Here is a 15,500-nt window from a genome sequence, read left to right as displayed (position 1 = left end):
ACAAACTTCACCAATTTAAATATTTTAAACTGTACAATTCAGTGTTTCTTAGTAATAGTCACAATGTTGTGCAACCATCACTACTTCCAGAACATTCTCAACACCCCAAAAAGAAACCCCATACCCTTTAGCTATCACTCCCCAATCTCCTCATTCCCCCCAGCCCTAAACAACCACTAATCTTTCTGTCTGTATATATTCGCCTATTCTAGACATTTCATACAAATGGAATATGTGGTCTTTGGGGACTGTTGTTGTTGGGTTTTTTTCACTTTGCATGTTTTCAACGTTCATCCAGGTTGTAGCATGTTTCAGTACTTCATTCCTTTTCTTAATGACTGAATAATACTGCATTGTGTGGATACACCACTTTTGTTTACCTATTCATCAGCTGAGGGATATTCTGGTTGTTTCCACGTTTTGGCTCTTATAAATAATGCTGCTAAGCACATACATGTAAAAGTTTTTGTTTGAACATCTGTTTTCAGTTCTCTTGGGTATATAGCTACCAGCAGAAATGCTGGATCATATGGTAATTCTGTTTAACTTTATGAGGAAAGGACAAACTGTTTTCAACAGTGGCTGTACCATTTTGCGTTCCCACCAGCAAAGCCCAAGTGTTCCATTGCTCCACACCCTTACTGAAACTTGGCATGTCCACTTTTTAAAACTTTTAGCCACTCAAATAGGTATTTCACTGCGGTTTTAATTTGCATTTCCCTAATGACTAGTAACCTTGATCATCCTTCCACGTGACTGTTGACCATATGCGTGTCTTCTCTGGAGAAATATTCCAAATGGCCTTTGCCCATTTTTAAATGAATTACTTTTTGTTGCTGAATTGTAAAATCTCCTTCTAAAATAACTTGTTGAAACTATAAATTTAAAGAAAAGTGTTAAGTAAACAACAGTACAATTGGGCAAAAATAATGGAGGCAATGTACAACTCAGGGACTAGTTTGGGCAATACTGGCTCAGACGCTAAGAGCAAGCATTCTGGAGTCACAGCACCCAAGTTCAAATCCCAGTTCTGCCTCTAAAGTGCTGTGGGGGACGTTTTGGGCAAGATACTTAACCTCTGTGAGACTGTTTCCCCGGCTTTAAGAGGGGTGGCCCCTGCCACTTGAGAATTATTGGAACAAATTAAATGACGCGTGTGAAGCGCTTACTCAGTGCCAGCGCCGCTAAGCGCTCTCTAAAGTTAGCTACAAAGACGTCTGGCGACGAAGCCCGCGGCCTCCCCGGTTCAGCTTGCTGAGGCGCCTGTCCGCAACCGCAGAAACCAACCACCACCTACTGCACGCCACCGCGCACAGACCTTTACACACACTCCCTTTCCTCAGCGACCTCGCACCGGCGCCCGCCCCTAGCGCGGAGCCCCTGTGACCGCCCCACCAGACTTCCGTTTCCGGGGCACCGAGGCGACTTCCGGCGCGGTGACCTGGGCGCGCTGGCCTCGGCGGCACCGGGAGCCGGAAGGGTGTTCATTGGCGACCGGTAACCGGGCGGCGGGTGGGAGTGGCCCGTTGGGGCGCTGCTGACCCTCGGCAGGGAAGGGCGGCCTTCGTCTTGCGACCCGGGCCGGAGACTGGGTACACTTCAGCCCGATCCACGGTGGAGCCCTTCTCGCTACCTTTCCCTGGGCTTCACCTGCTCCCCAGGATCCTGTGATTAGGGCCCTGGGGGTGGTAGTCGGGAGACGTGGGTTTCATTCTAGCCTGCGCCATTGGTTGGCTCTCTGACCGTGGTAGGATACGTCCTTTCGTGGGCTTCAGCTGCCTTATTTAGCAGATGGAGGTCGTTATCACAGTGATTGTGAGCTCCTTAATGGCAGGAACTGACATTTATTTGTCTTAGACACTGTCGCCTGTCCCGGGTACAGAACAAGAACTGTGTAGGTACTCTGGGCCTACTTGTTTTGGCTCACGAAACTTTGAAAATCTGCCGAGAACTATTGATCTCCACCTCCCACCCAGCTCTTTAGTCCCTCCTACTCCACCCCGCCCCCCACCCTACCAAAAGCTCAGATAAAGGAAATTTGGCTTACTGGTTTAAATAGTTCACAGGTCTCTCTTGATGCCCATCCAAGCATCCCAGAGCCTATCCTGTCCTAGGCATTCAAATATTTGTAGTCACTAGATAGTAGGTGCTCAGTTGATCATTTTTTAATGCATGAATCACTGTCCATTTCAAGGAGGAAGATAGATATCCTTAATTAGCAAGTTTTAATCATGGGCCTGGCAGTATGCTATTCCCACTGAAGTCTTACAACAACTCTAAGAGAGAGGCATTATTCAGTTCCCATTTGGCAGATAAGGAAGTTGAGGCAATGGAGAATAAACTTGTTTTAGGTCATTCAGCCTCTGAATGGTGAGGGCAAGAATTCAGACCCAGGTCTGAAATTCCAAAGCCCCATGTTCTTAACTGCTAGCTGAAAAAGGACTAGATGTAGAAATATTTTTGAATGTGTTGTAGCAACTTCTGTTTTGGGATTAACTGTTGTAGTTATGCGATGGCTATCATCAAGATAGGTGATCCCAAACCAAATATTGCATGCTGTGGAGATACTCTTGTCTGTCTCCTTTTCTTCCACAGTACCTGTATTGTTTGTTTAATAATATTTTATATCCTCCACTTTGTACCCATGTTATTCAGTCCTTTTATCTTTGGTGAATACTGATTCCGTTGTGTTGCGTTGTTCTGCCAGACCTCCAAAGCAGATGTTTTTAGTTATAGTTGAAATAAGAGGTGATAACGTTTAGGCATTATTTCTTTTTCTTTTCTGTACTACTTTTAAAGGGACTATATTCAGGACCTTGGAAGCACTGCCAATATGTCTGATGTTCAAGAAGCCACTAACCAGCTCCTGGATGTGAACCTTCATGAGAACCAGAGGTCTATACAAGTGACAGAAAGTGGCCTCAGAAGTGAGTCTGAACATCTCCAAGTCACTATTGGAGCCACTGTGCCTACTGGTTTTGAGCAAACAGCTGCAGATGAAGTGAGAGAGAAATTGGGGTCACCGTGCAAAATCAGCAAAGACCGGGGCAAGATATATTTTGACATTTCAGTGGAAAGTCTGGCTCAGGTTTGAATGAAGCAATGTTTAAAATAGTTTTCTAAATATATCATTTTATGGTTACTTTCTAGTTTACAGACCTCTCTGGAATCCTTATTGCTTTTCTTTTCTTTGCTCTGCCCCAAATCAGGTAATTTTAAAGTATTACTGCATTTTCCTTTGGGTACTGATTTGTAAGTGTGACTACTAGGTTTGCTATATTTTTTAGAAGTGATCCTAGTATTTCCTGAGGATGAATTCACCAGAAAGGATCCTGTGAGACTTATGAAGAAATTCTTAGTATCTGCTACGCCTCTTAGAATTTATTTACTTCAGCATCTAGCTGAAGTTTAGACTTCAGTGGTGAAGCATAAAGGGAGAGATTTTTCTTTTTATCTGTGTCAAATTTATTCTTGCTCAAAAGTAATTAGGAATCACTGAAGGTGAGAAGTGAAGGTCAGCAAACTGCCATCCCACTAAAGTAAAAGCTAAGCTGTATCTCATTACTACATAAGCAACATGAGGGCAGGGATTGTTGCCTGTTTGTTTGTTTTTTTTCTTTTTTTTGGTCAATATCTCCCAAGCTCTTAGTATCTGGAATATAGTAGACACCCACTACATATCTGTGGGATGAATTGGTAAGCAAGTATTTTTCATCCAGTGTTTTAGATAACAACTCAGCAGCTTTGTAAAGATAGGCCCTACCATTATCCTCATTAATTAAGGATTAATTAATTTTATTCCTAAAATTGAGCTTAGGAGTAAGTAATTTGCACAGGGTTGCTTAGCTAATAATCACAGAGCTGGAGCTCAAACCCTACCTATACAGTACCCCAGAGAGCCATGAGGGCAGTATAAAGCCCCACTTCACTGTCTTCCTCTCTCCCTTCCCCCCAAAACCCATGTTGCCCACATAACACTTCAAGCTTCTATCCTGCCATCTGTCTTTTTTCCTTTTCTGTAGAGGAACAGAAGCTGGGAAAAATTTTAAATACAAATTATAGGTATTAGCTGCTTTAAAATCTTTGTACCTGATTTTTATATTTAAATGCTGATAGTTTATGCACTTCAAAAGTTTTTGGAGAAATTTGTTTCTAACATTTTTTTCCCTCCCCAGGTTCACTGTCTGAGATCAGTTGATAACTTATTTGTGGTTGTTCAGGAGTTTAAGGATTACCAGTTCAAAGAAACAAAGGTGAGCTATCCCAAATGCAGTAGCTGATTTTCAGCCGTCTTCCCAAAGAGATTATTTCCACTTTTCACACTCTGTGTATCGTTTAGCATTACTGCTGCCTTTATAATATAGAATACTGGGAGACTTTTACAGTAAAATCCAGAGATTTATTGATAGTCCATCGCAAAAGTTGCTTTTAAAAATCATTATTGCAGGGGGTGGGGAATGGATGAAGGGAGTCAACAGGTACAGATTTCCAGTTATAAGTAAGTGCTGGGGCTATAATGTACAGTATGGTGACTGTAATTAATACTGTATTGCACATTTGCAAATTGCTAAGATAGTAGGTCTTAAAAGTTCTCGTCACAAGAAAAAAAATTTTAATGGTATGGTGACAGATGTTAACTAGATTGTGGTGATCATTTTGCAATGTAAACAAATACTGAATCATTATGTGTACACCTGAGACTAAAATAATATTATATGTTAATTGTATTCCATTTTCTAAAAAGATGAAAGAATAACAACAAAGAAATAAATATCAATATTGAAAAACTTATAAGAAATAGAACAAATTGTTTGACTTTCTTACAAAAGATGGACACCTTAGATGAGCTTTGCTGATGTATATGGTTTCAAAATAGAATTGCTTCTAGGCTGTGAACCAGAGTAGGTGACAGTTTGTGTCATCTACAAATAACACTTTCTCTCACCATGCTCCTTTTGCCCTGCTTTCTTCTCTAGCTTGTTTTTTGAAATAAAGCCAAAGTAATATCTAAATACTCCTTCAGTTGTTAGGATAACAGCTTTGTCCCCAACTTGTATTTAGCATCTGATTCCTAAATATTGAGACACTGCCTAAGCTGAACGCTGAAAATAGATCACAGTGAGTCTTTGGTATTTTTCCAGATTGCTTTTTGGTCTGGTTTCCAGAGTCAAATGCTTGAAAACTTTTTTCTTTCAGTTTTATTGCCTATATTAGAAATAATCTTTTTTAAAGTTGTGATGTGCTGCCTAATTCTCTAATTTTTATTTATTGACAACAGGTTGATTTCAAAAACTAAACTGATATGAACCCCCAACCTAGAAAAAAACAGACCTAAAAGAACTGAGACTCAAAATAGATGATAATTTTATTAACTAAAAATGTAACTTCTAACACTAGTTTTATAACCCTTCAGCCTTCTGATAGGCATTGCCAACCATATCATATCTATAAAACTAGTGAATAGCAGGCAGGGTACTGACAGTTTTTGCTCTTAAGTATTTCAAAATTGTGATAGTCAATTCTATACATGAATAAATGTTAACATATTTTTTAAAACTATAAGTGTCCATCTTAAATTCTTGCCTCTAACCTACTAGGGTGTTATTAATATTTTCTTCAATTACTATGTTTTTGTCATCTTAGAATTTGTATTATTTTGAGTATTTTTGGAGGTGAATTTGTTATTATGGAATGGTTCTATATGAGCCAGGTATTCAGAGTTGCCTTGTAAGTAACTGCAAAAGATATTACTGGTGGAAGTCCCAGAAGAAGAGCAGCAGGGATTAAGGCAGATTTTCTTTCATTTTTTTTTCTTTTTTTTAAAAATAATTTCACCTTTTATTTTTTTTTTTTTAATTAATTTATTTATTTTACTTTTGGCTGCATTGGGTCTTTGTTGTTGCACACGGGCTTTCTCTAGTTGCGGCGAGCGGGGGCTACTCTTCGTTGCAGTGCGCGGGCTTCTCATTGCGGTGGCTTTTCTTGTTGCGGAGCATGGGCTCTAGGCGCATGGGCTTCAGTAGTTATGGCACTCAGGCTCAGAAGTTGTGGCACATGGGCTTAGTTGCTCCACGGCATGTGGGATCTGCCCAGACCAGGGCATGAACCTGTGTCCCCTGCATTGGCAGGTGGATTCTTAACTGCTGCGCCACCAGGGAAGCCCTGAGGTAGATTTTCAGATCTCTGCAAGGGCAACTTCTCTTGTGTATAACCATGAGAAATTGTTAAGCCCTCCACTTTGTGGACTTAATTTGGAACATGCCCCCAATAAAACCTTGTTTTTAAACATTCGCTTCTAGTTTTCATTCTGTTGACCATCAGTTTTTCTTTGTTGCATTATACTTTCTCATGGCTTATAAAAGCCTGTTAGTTTAAGCATTCTAATGGGTTCTCTTATTTTTAAATATTCAGATGATATCATGAATTTTATTAGCCTTTTTATTAACTGATTTAAAAAAAGGCTAACATCTGTGATTAAAATTTTTTTAAGCTAGTTTATACATGTTCTTAGAGCAAAACTGTAAAGACTGAAAAGATATACAGTGAAAAGTATTCCGCTGTTTTCATACCACGTGTTTCCCTCCTTGGAGGCAACAACTGTTACCAATTTCTGAGATATCCTTCTAGAGATATTTTATGAATATGTGTATTTTATTTACATATTTACACAAATGGAAGTATGACATACATACTGTCCTGTGCTGTGCTTTTTCTCATTTTTCTTGGAGATCATGGCAATATCATTGTTGGATTTGACTGTATCACAATTTAATCGGTCCCATTTTAGGACATTAGGATTTTTCACAGTCTTGCTATTACAGTAGTGCAATGAACATCCTATATACACCCTTGTACATATTCAGTCTGAGGGTCATTTTTCTGTTTAATAAGTTTATCCCATTGATGTTTATTGACACGACAGAAATGTTTGGTCTTGGTTCAGTCACATTTATGCTACATGCCTTCTGCTTTCTTTTTCTTTCTTTTTAAAAATTTATGTTATGTGTTTTCTTTGCTTTTTCCCCGTGCACGTGTTTTAAAATATTTGGAAGGCTTGTATTTGCTCTCTAGCTATTACCTTTATAAATACAACTTAATCTACTGCTTACACAGTATTTTTGAATCCCTACTAAGAGCAATGATGAAATTGGCATATTTCCCACATCTCTCTTCCTTCCCTTTCACCTTCCAGTTTTATAATTTTTCTTAGTGTTGAACCACATGCCTTTAAATCCTTTAAATATACTTTTTTAAAAATCATCTTTATTTATTATTTTTTTTAAAGATTGGATGAAACCCGAAAAGCTTTAATGCTGCATGAAAAGTCACTGAGATTATATTCTGGAAGCACCAAACTGCCTGTGTTTTGCACTTTCTCTGCTAAGCATTAATTTCTATCCTTTGACCTTGGGGTATGAGAGGAGAGGATATCAGTGTGCTTAAATTACTTTCCATCTTCTGTTCCCTTTCCCCTCTAAGGACAGGCCACTTTGTAACATTTACATTCTGTTTTGCAGTCATAATCCCTGTATTTGTTTTCATTTTAGTCCTATAGTTAAATTGATTATAGACATACTACCTGTCCTTTTGTTACAGTTTTTATCTCTTGACTGGCATGAGTTCACAAATGTTTGTCTTTCACCTTTCTATTTGATTAATAGTTTGGGTTTAAAATTTGGAGTCACGCTTTCCTTCCTTAAGAATATCATAGACAATGTTTGTTCTCTTCTAGCATGAAATGTTGCCATGGAGAATTCTGAAGTCATCCTGTTATTTTTCCTCCTTATTTGTTGCTTTCTTGTTATTTTTGCTTGATGCCCAGATGATTTTTTTTTTTCAATTTTGAAGTTCACCAGGGTACATCTCCTTGTTGCTAATTCCAGTTAAGACATGTCAGTCTGTAGAGAAATTCACTTCCATTTATGTTTCTTGAAAGTTTTCTTGAATTATTTTTTTAGTATGTTTTCTTTATTTTAAATCCCTCCATCAGGGATAAACCAGTTATACATACAGCAGGATCTCTTTGACTGTCTTTGATGTTTTATCATGTTCTCTCTAATCCATTTTAAAATTTTTGCTCATTTTTATTGTATTTGCTTTACTTTTCTTCACATCCCTTACTGTGTTTTCAGCGGTGGCTTTTATATGTGGTGCTTTCAATATGGTCTTCATTTTTGCAGTGGTTTGTTTTTTTATTCCACTTTTCTTTGAACTCTACAAGATCCTGTTTCATCTCCTTCTGGCGGCTCCCCTCATCTTTTTCCTGCTTTTATATCTCTGCTTTGAGCTCTTATTTTACAAAAGTATCTCCTTATTACACTTTTTGATGTCATGTCAATATATTTGACCACGGTTTTCAGCTGCTCTGTGGCAGTGTCTTTCTGGTCACTGGATTTAGTCCACTGTTTTTCTGTCCCTTTTCTTCTTTTTTCCGTTCATATAAATCTGGTGCTGATAACTTTTGATAATTGCTCATCTTTGAATGAGGTAGTTCCTCTTGGGCCTACTGTTTATAGGAGGTTCAGGAACTGTTCCAAGATAGCAAGAAATCCCTCTGGTTCACTGTGAAGTTCCTTTTGACAAAAGGTTGTGGTGAATGAGTTCTCTTCCTTTTTTTTTAAATAGCTTTATTGAGGTGTAATTTCCATACCACTTAATGAGTTCTTTTAACCATTACTTCTCCCTAGCTGGAAGCATTCAGCAGCTTTAGGGTTATTCACAATGTAGAGTATATCTCCCCATCTCTACTCTGTTTCCAGCAAATAGAGCATGTCTGTGAGATTCCTTGTTCAGCCTCCATTTCTCTCCTCTGCTGCTTCTGGGTACAAACGAGATCCAGGGACGCTCCCTCTCAGTGCATGTACTTGTTCCCTGCTGTTCCAGAGAAGAGTTTATTTCCTACTGCTCTGCAGACTGCTCTCCCCTTTGTCTGAGATCTGTAGTCATTCTCCCTCTGTTGTCTTTCTGCACCTCTGCTTTACCTTCACTGAACCTGGGAATTCTTATGTTAGAATTCTTATGTTCTGTTTCTAGGTTACAGATATCATGTAGATTCTATTAGGTTAGAGTTGGTATTTCTGTTGTTCTTTTCTTTTAGAGTGGTTTCTGAAGAAAGAAAGGGGCTGTACCAGTGTTATCCCACCATGTTAAACCTACAAGTCCTATAGATGCCCTTTATATGGAAATTATTTGTAAATAAAATTGAATTTGCCCAACCTGAAATTACCATTATTTCATCAGGTTTCAAGTAGTATTAGAGCCTTCACTCATTTCCAATTCAAGTCTCAGCTCCATCAGTCAGCACTGATTTCTTTCTACTTTGATCTTCAGTAACATATACTGTCTGTGCCAGTGCTCTGCACCAGAACTTCTGATGGAAATGTTGTATGTTTATGCTGTCCAGCATGATAGCCATGTGAAGTGTAGCTAATATGACTGAGAAACTGAATTTTTAATTTTAAATCATTTAAAATATTTCAGTAGCTGTATGTGACTAGTGGCTGTTGAATTGGACAGCACGGCTCTGTACCACCCATTTTAACATTTTACCACATATCCATTAGCTGTTTACTGAGCACCTTTTTTACACCAGACACTGCTCTAATGTGTGGTTTATAGCAATGGTCAAGACAGCCAAGGTCTTTCCACCCTGTGCTTACCTTCTGGGAGGAGCCTAAACCTAATAACTTTAGATAATGTTAAGTTCTCTAAAGAAAATAAAATGAGAAAAGAATGACTTGAGAGGATTACTTTAAGTAGAGCAGGTCTCTCAAAGGATGTGCCTTTTAAATTGCTGTTAAATAATGAGAAGAGAACCAGCAATGCAGAGAGGCCATATGAAGCAAATACCTTCCAAGCAGAGGTATGAAGCTAGAGAGAGAATGATCCTGAAGTGATGTAAGAGACACAGGCAAGAGTCGGGTTGTTTGGGCTTTTTAAGGAAGTTAAATTTTGGGGGGTGTAATGGGAGGCTGTTGAGGGGCTTTAAGCATGATCAGATTTACTTTTCTAAAAGATGACTATAGATACTATTTAGAAATTGGATAGATACATTTTTAACTGCTTAAGCTTTGGGTTTTTTCTTTTCAAAAATAGTTAATTTGTATACACAGCACAAAATTCAAAAGGAAGTCAGTGAGAGGTAAGCTGCCTTCCCTCCCCTGTCTTTCATCTCCTCATTTCTACTCGCTGGAGGTAACCACTGTTAATAGTTACTTATTTGCTTACATTTTAATCTTGAATCCCAGCCTCTGATCTACCATTCTGTCTTGTAGTATTCTGTAGTAGCCTTAATTTGTGTAAATCTTAATTTTCAGTGAGACTTTAATTTCCTCAATTGCAGACATTATATTATTTACTCTTTTGTCCTGTACTCCTGCCACCCGCAACATAACAATTAACGTAGTCTGTAGGCAAAGTAGGGGTTTATTTGTTCAATTAAAGTGGTGAGAAATGAATGAAATGAATGGATTTCATTCTCTCTTTTATAGGAAGAAGTTCTAAAGGATTTTGAGGACTTGGCTGGGAAGCTTCCATGGTCAGACCCTTTAAAAATATGGAAAATTAACACATGTTTCAAGAAAAAAAAAACAAAGCACAAAAAGATAAATCAGAATTCAAGTAAAGAGAAGATTGAAAGTGGACGAGGAGACAAAACAGATGAGAGAGATGTCAAAAAAGAGTTCACTAACAATGTCTTAGATTCACAGATCTTAGACTATTATGAAAATGCAGCCATCAAAGAAGAGATATCAACATTAGTAGGTGATGATTTGACATCTTGCAAAGATGAGACTGAGGAAAGCTCAAAAGAAGAAACTGATCCTGAAGTGCTGAAGTTTAGAGTCACATGCAACAGGGCAGGAGAGAAACATTGCTTTTCCTCAAATGAGGCGGCAAGAGATTTTGGGGGTGCTGTTCAAGATTATTTTAAGTGGAAGGCTGACATGACCAACTTTGATGTGGAGGTAAGTGCAGGCTCTTACTGTGAGGATTCAAGAAGGCTCTCATAAATGTGTAGAATTTTCAAGACTAACCCAATCTTATGGACAATTAAACTGAGGCCACAAAGCTAATAGGGTATCTTTTTTTTTTAACATCTTTATTGGAGTATAATTGCTTAACAATGGTGTGTTAGTTCCTGCTTTATAACAAAATGAATCAGTTATACATATATCCCCATATCTCTTCCCTCTTGCGTCTCCCTCCCTCCCACCCTTCCTACCCCACCCCTCTAGGTGGTCACACAGCACCGAGCTGATCTCCCTGTGCTATGTGGCGGTTTCCCACTAGCTATCTATTTTACATTTGGTAGTGTATATACGTCCATGCCACTCTCTCACTTTGTCCCAGCTTACCCTTCCCCCTTCCCATATCTTCAAGTCCATTCTCTAGTAGGTCTGCGTCTTTATTCCTGTCTTGCCCCTAGGTTCTTCATGACCATTTTTTTCTTAGATTCCATATATATGTGTTAGCATACAGTATTTGTTTTTCTCTTTCTGACTTACTTCACTCTGTATGATAGACTCTAGGTCCATCCACCTCACTACAAATAACTCAATTTCGTTTCTTTTTTATGGCTGAGTAATATTCCATTGTATATATGTGCCACATCTTCTTTATCCATTCATCTGTCAGTGGACACTCAGGGTTGCTTCCATGTCCTGGCTATTGTAAATAGAGCTGTAGTGAACGTTGTGGTACATGACTCTTTTTGAATTATGGTTTTCTCAGGGTATATGCCCAGTAGTGGGATTGCTGGGTCGTATGGTAGTTCTATTTGTAGTTTTTTAAGCAACCTCCATACTGTTCTCCATAGTGGCTGTATCAGTTTACATTCCCACCAACAGTGCAAGAGGGTTCCCTTTTCTCCACACCCTCTCCAGCATTTATTGTTTGTAGATTTTTTGATGATGGCCATTCTGACCGGTGTGAGATGATATCTCATTGTAGTTTTTGATTTGCATTTCTCTAATGATTAATGATGTTGAGCATCCTTTCATGTGTTTGTTGGCAATCTGTATATCTTTGGAAAAATGTCTACACAACGACTCAAAACCTATGGGATGCAGCAAAAGCAGTTCTAAGAGGGAAGTTTATAGCAATACAATCCTACTTAAGAAACAAGAAACATCTCAAATAAACAACCTAACCTTACATCTAAAGCAATTAGAGAAAGAAGTACAAAAAAACCCCCAAAGTTAGCAGAAGGAAATAAATCATAAAGATCAGATCAGAAATAAATGAAAAACAAATGAAGGAAACTATAGCAAAGATCAGTAAAACTAAAAGCTGGTTCTTTGAGAAGATGAACAAAATTGAGAAACCATTAGCCAGACTCATCAAGAAAAAAAGAAGACTCAAATCAATAGAATTAGAAATGAAAAAGGAGAAGTAACAACTGACACTAAAGAGATACAAAGCATCATGAGAGATTACTACAAGCAACTATATGCCAATAAAATGGACAACGTGGAAGAAATGGACAAATTCTTAGAAATGCACAACCTTCCGAGACTGAACCAGGAAGAAATAGAAAATATGAACAGACCAATCACAAGCACTGAAATTGAAACTGTGATTAAAAATCTTCCAACAAACAAAAGCCCAGGACCAGATGCCTTCACAGGCGAATTCTATCAAACGTTTAGAGAACAGCTAACACTTATCCTTCTCAAACTCTTCCAAAATATAGCAGAGGGAGGAACACTCCCAAACTCATTCTGTGAGGCCACCATCACCCTGATACCAGAACCAAAGATGTCACAAAGGAAGAAAACTGTAGGGTATCATTAACAAGAGCATGAGCTATTGAGACAGAGCTAGATCCAACTTTTGACTCCCTAACTGTGTAACTTTGGACAAGTTATTCTCTCTGAGCCTCTGTTTCAAATGGAGCCAATAATAGTTTATACCTGTGTGTCCTGAAGGTTAAATGAGATTATACATTTTAAGTATCTGGTGTGATACCTGGTCTATACTACATGCTTAATAGATGGGAGCTATTAAGACTTGAATTTTCTAATTTCTAATCTAGTGCTTTTTACAACATTATGTGGACTGTCAGATTATAAAATTCAGAAGAATTAAAACAACTATTTTGTTTTGTGTGTCTTGGTTTCAGACTTTGCTTCTGAAGTGGAATACATTTTTAAAACAAACCTTGACCTTCTAAAATCAGGACATCATTGCTAATACTCATGCTAGAGCCAGCTGTCCTTTTTCTTAAATTCTGCTAGATTCCCAAATCCAGATACCTCTTTTTAGCATGCTTACCCTCCTTGGTCTCAATCTTCTACTATAAGGGTGATTCACATGTGAGCCATACTAACAAGTCTTTCCATCTCTGACAGCTTAAAAGGCCCCTAGCAGCTGACGTTTTCACCAAGGAGTCATTTACTGTTGCTTTTGGGACACTTGAATCTGGGGCAAGTTGCCTGTTCTCTCTGTAACTTTTGTTTTTGCATATCAAATCAGAAGAACAAGTCCCCATTCTTTTTTTTCTTGTAACAGCTGTTATGAGAATGAATAGGCTAACTAGAACAGTGATGTCCAGAAGTTAGCATGGGAGCTCAGAGTACAGACTCTGGAGCCATACTACATGGATTTAAATCTCAGTTTACGAGCTGCATAACTTTGGGCAAGGAAACCAACCTCTTTGTGCCTTGATTTCCTTATCTATAAAAGGAGGATAATAATACCTAGCTCAGAGGGTGTGGCTATGAAATGAGGTAACAGATATAAAGTGTGTAGAACAGTGGTTTGCATATAGCTAGGTAAGTGTTAGCTGCTGCTGTTAAGATCATTATGAGGAAATTTTAGGTGGAAGATTGCAGAACATATTTTATTTCAACTTTTATTTTTGTTTGAATAGTATATATTTAACTGTGTGTTAGAAAAACTATAACTAAGACCAAAAAGAAACATTCTTTCACAGACATTACTTGAGTCAAGTTTTAAAAAATACTAAAAAAATAATAGGTTTTAAAGCAAATGTGGCCCATCGTTAATAGTTGGTTAATCTAAATGAAGAGCATACTTAAGAGTTCGTTGTGCCAGTGTTGTGCCAGCATTTCTGGATGTTTGGAATTTTTTCCAAAAAAGTTAAAAATTGTAAAAATGCATATTAAAAACCTGGAAACCTTCAAAATGTGTTTCTCTTATAAAAATTCGGGGGGAATCTGGTTATAGCTAACTTGTGAATATGGTGAATTAAAAGGAGAATAAAATAGATTAAAAAAATTTTAAATACAGTATTCTTAAATTATTTCATTTATATGAAGCTCAAAAAAAGACAGAAGAATTTATCACGGTAGTGGTCAGATTAATGATAATTTGTGGTGGGTATTGACAGAGGGCAAGAAAAACTATATATATGTATATATGATGGTTACACAGCATTTATATGTAAAAATTACTGCGCTTCACACTTAAGATTTGTGCATTTTACTGTATGCAAAGTATACCTCAGTAATAAAGTAACAAAAATTAATAAAGCCTCAAATTTTAAAATCTTAGTGATAAGTACAGTTCGAATAACCCTAAAACTATTTTATTATTTTATAGGTTCTTTTGAATATCCATGATAATGAAATTGTTGTGGGCATTGCATTGACAGAAGAGAGTCTCCACCGAAGAAATATCACACATTTTGGACCCACAACTCTTAGATCTACTCTTGCCTATGGGATGCTCAGGTAAGAGAATGGGTTTGCCATGTAGATGAAAGTGACAACTTGGTTTGAATTTTCCCTTCAAAATGTAATTTTTTGTGAGGTACTGTGTTAGAATCTAGTAGTTAAGGAACAGGATAAAAAGCTAAAGCTCTTTCTTTGTATCCAATGTTGATTCCTTGAGATCCTGAAAATATCACTTAATTACTATCTCAATTTTCTTGATTTTAAAATGAGAACAGTAGTTTTCATCTGCCTCTTGAACGTGGTTATCACGTTTCTGTTTAGAAAGGATATACTGCGTGTTGGGAAATAGAACAAATTTTGCTTTGTTTCATTTCTATGCAGTGAAGCAGATGAAAGCAGAGATTTTTTTAATGTGTATAATGTATAAGTGAACACAGAGAGCTTTTACTTATATTTTAAAATTTTATACTCACATGGAAAATTTTCCACTTTTCCAAGAGCAAGATATAACTTTCTTTCTCCTTTGCCCTTTTCCCTTTGATTGGGTGTTTCTTTCCACCACTAGGACGAGTTGTTTTCTCTAAGTTTCTGTTTGCCAGACTGCAAAATGGGTTTGATATTAGACTTAAAGGATTATTAGTGAGGAGTAAATTGCAAAAACAGATGAAAAATACCTGTTACATACAGTGCCTGGCATAGCCTGGTAGTTAATTGTATTTCCTACTCCTCCAATCTTTGCTTCCTCTTTTACCCTGCTCATCCATGGAGTCCTAGTTCAATACAATTGGAACCTGTCAATTCAATGACAACAATAGAAAACTGCACCCGTTTGATTAAGGAAGAGCTCCTAGTCTTCATTCA

The 15,500-nt window shown here is 37.7% G+C and overlaps 1 protein-coding gene across 1 annotated transcript in view; it reads left to right on the top strand.

Annotated features, from left to right (window-relative positions):
* The first annotated feature begins 1,421 nt into the window (after positions 1-1,421).
* Positions 1,422-15,500, top strand: part of THUMPD3 (THUMP domain 3 tRNA guanosine methyltransferase) — a 32,431-nt gene continuing 18,352 nt past the window's right edge. Inside the window, 5 exon segments of the mRNA XM_082847662.1 lie at positions 1,422-1,497; positions 2,800-3,088; positions 4,176-4,253; positions 10,491-10,967; positions 14,566-14,696. Coding sequence (XP_082703788.1) covers positions 2,834-3,088; positions 4,176-4,253; positions 10,491-10,967; positions 14,566-14,696 — 941 coding nt within the window. The 5' untranslated portion in view covers positions 1,422-1,497; positions 2,800-2,833.

Source organism: Leucopleurus acutus (genome assembly GCF_964270905.1).
Source record: "Leucopleurus acutus genome assembly, chromosome: 10".
In the NCBI taxonomy this organism is placed as follows: Eukaryota; Metazoa; Chordata; class Mammalia; order Artiodactyla; family Delphinidae; genus Leucopleurus; species Leucopleurus acutus.
This window is presented reverse-complemented; position numbering and strand designations above follow the sequence as displayed.